We start from the raw sequence: 6,354 nt of genomic DNA, 5'->3' as shown, positions 1-6,354 counted from the left end.
GCTAGGAAGAGGAGGCACACATGAGGCAAGACCCCACTTCACGCAAGACGCGCAGACGGTGAGTGCCCGACATGTATACGTGTGACGCTTCAGACACGTCCTGCGAGTCCTGGACTCATCCCTTCCCCAGCTGCTGCTGGAGTGTTGCGGAGGCGGTTCGGGCTGACTCTGGGTCTCCCCCTCAGCGAAGGCGAGGTGCCAGCAGAAGGCTCTTTCACTCAGGAAAAAGACTTTGGTACTGATTGTCTAGACGCCTCGCTTCTGGACAAACGGGGAAGGAATGAACAAGGTCAGGAAGCACAGTCAGCAGCGCAGGACTCACGTCAGCGGCGGCCAGATTAAAACTGTATAATGCAGTAGTAGCGGCCTGGAGTAGTGTGGACGGTTTTGGTCACAATGTAATAGAAAAGCTCCTCTAGACTCAGGGCAGTTAAAAATGAAAAACACGCACAATGCAGACAGCACAGCACGAACATCATACATAATACCAACCAGAAAAAGAAATCCTGTATGTAATGGTGATGATTCTGTTCGTATTTGCTAAAAACGGCAAGATTTCATTGGGACTAAAACCCCGGTCGAAGGTCAATCCGGACAAAGTCTGCAGCGCTGGACAGGGACATGATCGTTAAACCGAAAGCGGCAGACAGCTCACTGCAGCTTCCTCATGCGTTCAGTGCACAACGTAATTAATATCCAGCGTAGTCTCTTCCGGAAAGATGACGCCGTAGTCATCCTTGCTATCTCGTAATGACGAGATTAGGGGGCGAATTTCTTCCCCCCCCCAGTGGCGGCAATGCGCTTCCGTAGAAAACTGCTCGTGCCCTGTCTTTACCTCATCTAACGCCACTGTTACGCACCCCTGGTAATATTGTACATCTTGCGCGTTTTGTGTATATTATCGTTGCATTAGAAAATAATGTCAGAAGAAGCGCACGCAATTGAGCCCTCTTTCACCAGACATCACGGTGTCGTGACACAGTACATGTGGTATCATCCGTCTTTGCTGAAAAGACGTATCGTGAACGTTATGTTTGTCTTGTCTCGTCGAAAACCGTGGTCTTCCAATATATCCGCTGAAGAGAGCTCTTAACGTATCGTGTAATACCATTTCCAACGCAGGCTAAAGGAAATACAGGTCTACCACTGCTTTCCCTGTGTACATTACTGCTGTGTTAAGACACTGAACTGACAGTAATGTTCCTCTAAAGTGTAAAGGGACCCTCTCACACATTGTGTTTTTGTAATAACAGCAAATGTCAACATATTCTAACACTGGAACCAAGCTGGTGCTGGTCTTTCAGCCTGACTTTGTGACGAGGGGTCAGAGGTCAGAGGTCAGGGGTCAGCGTTTGGGAGCTGTTCAACTGTACTTGCTGTTCATGACGACAGTTACCTCGAATCTTAAGAAGGTGTTATCAAGCCTTGATCGTGTCAGCTGCAGGTTCATCCTCTGCACCCTGAAATATTAAAGATGAAAGACGGTTCTAGTGTTGCACCCTCATCGTAATGATGACCTTTCCATCACAGTAACAAGACTGTGGGTTCCAGTCCTCTGTATGGGCAACCCTTCCTCTGGTAGACTTTAAGAGCAAGATAAACCAATTATTAGTTTATGTACAATAATATATACTCATAAACGCATTGATGGGCTACAGGCTTCGTTAAATATAAAACAACAACTTTTGTTTGTATCGTTGTATGTTCAGTGCTTCTGAAAATTATATTTGCTTTATAACATTTCCAAATATGTAAAGTCAGCTTCAAAGCAAACATATTACAGATGCATTTCCAAGCATGTGGTGTTTGAACAGGTGTGTGGCATTATCGACCATGTCTTTATGTAACTTTGCATAAAAACAATTGTGCATTAATTAGTAGGTATATTTTATTAGTATTATAAGTGATTAAGTGATAAAAGCTAAAAATCATATTCTCAGTCGTTAAAATGCATCGTTTAGCAGAAGAGTTGTACAGGATCAGACGTTATCATTCACTTAAGGCCGTCTTGATGCATTACACACAAACGCCCACTAGAGGGAAGTGTTTAACACAGAACATTCATTAACTTCTGTATGAACAACCACTGTACGTCCTAAAATGTGTACATTGATCGGTTTAAGTAATTGTCCAGATGGAAAGATAAACCGTTCACAAACTTTACTAGTTTAAACAGTTAAGACAGGAGTAATACGCAGAGAATTGCTGAAGTATTACCCATATTCATAAGGGGCGACAAAACCATCCCAAATAATTCTAGACCATTGTGTTTGTCTTCTATTTATTTCAGTCTGAAGGGAGCATCCCACACTGACAGGCTGGAGGAACTGAGTCTCTTTAGTTTGAAGGGAGAGTCCCACACTGACAGGCCGAAGGAACTGAGTCTCTTCAGTTTGAAGGGAGTTTCTCACACTGACAAGCTTGAGGAACTGAGACTCTTTAGTCTGAAGGGAGCGTCCCACAATGACAGGCTGGAGGAACTGAGTCTCTTTAGTCTGAAGGGAGTGTCCCACACTGACAGGCCAGAGGAACTGAGTCTCTTCAGTCTGAAGAGAGTGTCCCACACTGACAGGCCGGAGGAACAGAGTCTCTTCAGTCTTAAGGGGTGTCCCACACTGATAGGCTGAGGGAACTGAGTCTCTTTAGTCCTGAACAGAGATGACTATTAGGTGACCTGATAAGTTTCAAAGGCATTAATGACAAAGTCAACCCAGAGGAAACAGGTGGAACAGAAGCGCATTTAAAACAGAGAACGTGAGGTACTTCTGTACACAGAGGGTGGTGGGGGTGGAGAACAAGCTGCCCAGCCCTGTGGTTGAAGCCGATACCCTGGCTTCTCTCCAGACACAGCTGGGTGAGTTCCTGGGATCAATTAACGACCAGATGGCCCGAATGACCTCCTCTCATTTATAAACTTTTTTATGATATTGTGTATAATTACTGCTTCATATACCGGTAAACAGTCTGTATGGACTCCTCATAATTGCGATCTAATCACGACGACAGTAACACCTTCGTCAGTGTACTGTAGGTCGACTATCAGAGGAACTGAAACAGTTCATTCGTTGTTAGACGTGTAATAGTTGGGCCTCCGACCAATGAGAATCCGGGTAAAGTACAAAATAGGCTGAGAACTATCAGGTCTTTTTTACAACAGCAGCGCAGAGGATGACATGGACGCAGCGCGCACCCTGCCCCTCTTCCTCTGTGAGTGACATGGTGGTGTTACCGGCTGAATCGCCAATTTGTAGGAATTCTTTGACTTTGACAAAAACTAAACGCTCGGCGGACTTCGTACTGATCATGCTTATTGTTAAATAAAATTATTTAGAACTGGGGCACTTTACAGTTAAGCGCGTTCTCCGAATATCAAATCGATTGCTGATATATTTATATCAATTACGCAAGTTAATAACATACTGTAGGTCCAATAGCCCCAGTTTGCAGTATGTAGTGTCTTTTTACATGATAGTTTTTAGTTTGATTGATGCCGCCTGTGCCTGTTGCTCACGATGATCTTATTATTTTTGAAAACTTGAGGTTGAAATCAATCATTTCTGTCTCTTCTTCTGTGGGGTTTTTCCGAATGAACGGTGTTGCACCCGCCAGGAGAAAGCGATTGAAATGAGCGACATTAGCGCGTCTTCCTTACGAAGGTGTCTCGCCAGTGTGATTACAGTTTTATTATCTGTGTCTTGCAGAAGACAAAATATTTTTTTAAAAAATTAGGAGACGGGCAAAGGCTGGTTGTGTGCCGATCAAGGCCAAGGCCAGAGAAAATAATTCAGGTCTAGGAAAGAACAGCTCTGCTTTTGTAAACTTATCTCCCATCTGTATAATTAAGTTATTTGTAATGATGATTTTGTTCATCTTTCCTTTACCGCTATTTTGATTTTCACTTGCCAAAGCGTTTTGATCTTTTTCGGATTTCTGTAATAACCAAGGGCAATTCGTTCCGAGCTTCTGAAAGGACTGACGTGAGTTTCCTGTCTCAGTCGTCTTCCTGGCGGGGGGACTGTTCGCTGGCTCGGCCGGGGTCGTGGAGCTGCGGGTCCGAGCCGGAGACACGGTCACCCTGCCCTGCGGCATCAGGCACCTGAAGGAGACGCTGTGGATGATACAGCGGCCCCTGGAGATGCCTCTCATCGCCGCCGTCGGTCAGGTCAGCGGCTCCCAGGTCAACAAGGAGGTGGAAGAGGGGTACCGGTCTCGCCTCTCCCTCGTCCTCGAACCCTCGACCCTCTCCGTCAGCCTGACGCTCGCCAACCTGACGGAGTCCGACCGGGCGCTGTACTACTGCGCCGACAGAGTCGGCGGGCGGCTGAGCTTCGGAAACGGGACGCAGCTCGTCTTCCCCGGTGAGCCCCAGCCACCGCCCGACACCCCGATAACCCCTCACACACACTAACACGCGAGCAGTTCCAGTCTGCACCCGCTCCCCTACACAGCACAGACACCCTGGGGTCCCACTCCTTCACTGTTCAACACTGCAGTCTTGTTCGGTACCGGTTCCGGTGTTGTCATGTTTGTACCCGACCCTGCTTCCCCGTGTCTCTCGGTGCCTCATCGTTTCCCTATATAATTAACTGCGGACACAGGTACAAATTTGCCAAATGTTTCTGTGCCCGATCCTACCGTGTTTTATCACAGCCCCGGACGATAAACACTTGCAAGGTGTTCGGGTCATTTTGCCTCCCATAGGCTCAAACACACCAAAGCTGTTTTTATATGACCTCGCTGAAAATTTATGACATGATTACCACCAGCAAATCTTACTGTTTTGAGAAGTTCCGAACAATACTATACTTTGCATTGAGAAACTCATTACCTAAATCACAGAAAATGAACATTGTCTGAGCTGTTACTTCAGAAAGGCTGTCAGCAGCAGTGAAGATGTTGTGAATTAGCCTCTCACCTGCTCTATCTGTGGTCCTGTAGAGGACTCAGACCGGACAGTTAGTCCCAGTCCCTGCCTGACGTGCTGGACTCTTCTGCCCTCTGTGAGTGTGGTCTGTGTCATCGTGTCCTCTGTCTGCGTTTTCTCCTGCGTTTCCCTTAGAAGAGGTAAGACTGTCCACACGGCTACGTTTTATTATGAAAAGTGAAATACAATTTGCACAAAAGCCACTGTTAGTTAGGAAAACATCAACAGACACTTAAATGCGGGAAAGGCAGATGGAAAAACTCCAACTAAGTCTTTCATTGTGTTATTGTTTCAAAAATGTTTTAACAATATTATAGTGTATAATTCTACTAGACTAGCTTGTCTTGTGTGGCTGTGAGTTTAACTGGACGATGGAACTTCTGTTTTTCAGTGTCTCGAGTATAGGTTTAATTTTAAGTTTCACGCGCTAAACTGGAATGTTTTATTTCTGATGCTAAAATCCCAGTCTAAATAAACTAAATGAAAACCTGATGTGAATTATCTACGTCTGTTTGCATTGACCTTTATAGCCAGTCCTAGTAGCTTCTTCAGTCCAAAGAAACTTTCTCAGTCATTCCAGTTTGTCCCAATCCCAAGAAACACTTATTGTGAAAAAAGTAGAAAATGTCAGAATTAAATAGATCAACTCCAAGCGGTTTTTAATTTGATCTGCTTGTGTCTTTTAAAAAGACAGGTGAGGAAGATTTAAATTTCTCTTTTACACTTATTTATTTACAATCGACGCTGAAAAGTCATTTTTAAAAGCAATGTTTGCCTACTGCATCAAACTACTGAAAGTGCTGTATATTGTCTTTATATACTCAGATCCAGAGAGTTACATATTCTTCACCCTGATCTGACAGATGAACAAAACCATCTTTTACAGTGATGCTGGGAAGTGGAAAATATTTTCGGGTCACAGTGGAGTATAACTGTGTTTCCTCTTTGAAACCAGGCAGTAGAAGCTCTGAGAGTCGCCCCCAGACTGGAGGACACAGCAAGAGACAGGACAGTCAGGTACCGACCAGATTTTTATTTCAGACAGGACACTGTGTCTCAGATCCATCTAATAATAGTGACGATGGTATTTGTGACAATGATTAGGGCAGAGATTAGGGTTTATTTTTTGTGGGCTGTTAAGAGTATTTTTTTATGTTGACACTGATAAAAGATTGACAATCTTATCAGAGTGTGTCAGGAGGGTCACAGATAAAATTAGCAGAGTGTGTGTGTGCGTGTGTGTATGTGTGTGTGTGTGCGTGTTCAGGCTCGTCCTCACCTCACTGTCTATGTGTTTGCAGGAGGAGGAGGCAGGACTGCAGTACGCCACTATAGAGATCAGCAGACAAAACACAGAGCACAAGAAGAGAGGTGGCTACAACACACAGCCCACGACGTATGCTGAGATCAAGCATGGGAGACGTGTGTGA

At 44.9% G+C, this 6,354-nt stretch overlaps 1 protein-coding gene across 1 annotated transcript; it reads left to right on the top strand.

Annotated features, from left to right (window-relative positions):
* Positions 1-3,173: 3,173 nt before the first annotated feature.
* On the top strand, positions 3,174-6,354 carry LOC148813344 (uncharacterized). Its single transcript, XM_088907958.1, has 6 exons — positions 3,174-3,207; positions 3,996-4,374; positions 4,871-4,895; positions 4,941-5,064; positions 5,880-5,941; positions 6,226-6,354. The coding sequence occupies exons 1-6, from the start codon at positions 3,174-3,176 to the stop codon at positions 6,352-6,354; spliced, it is 753 nt and encodes a 250-aa protein (XP_088764084.1).

This window comes from Atractosteus spatula, assembly GCF_055471065.1.
Source record: "Atractosteus spatula isolate fAtrSpa1 chromosome 10 unlocalized genomic scaffold, fAtrSpa1.hap1 SUPER_10_unloc_1, whole genome shotgun sequence".
In the NCBI taxonomy this organism is placed as follows: domain Eukaryota; kingdom Metazoa; phylum Chordata; class Actinopteri; order Semionotiformes; family Lepisosteidae; genus Atractosteus; species Atractosteus spatula.
Note: the sequence above shows the minus strand (reverse complement) of the source record. Positions and strands in the feature narration are given on the sequence as shown.

Bases quoted from the DNA above. Each gene is read 5' to 3' on its own strand.
- LOC148813344 (XM_088907958.1), top strand. From the start codon at position 3,174: ATGGACGCAGCGCGCACCCTGCCCCTCTTCCTCT. The intron at 3,208-3,995 runs GTGAGTGACATG...TTCCTGTCTCAG, and splicing joins CACCCTGCCCCTCTTCCTCT to TCGTCTTCCTGGCGGGGGGA. The intron at 5,065-5,879 runs GTAAGACTGTCC...CTTTGAAACCAG, and splicing joins CTGCGTTTCCCTTAGAAGAG to GCAGTAGAAGCTCTGAGAGT.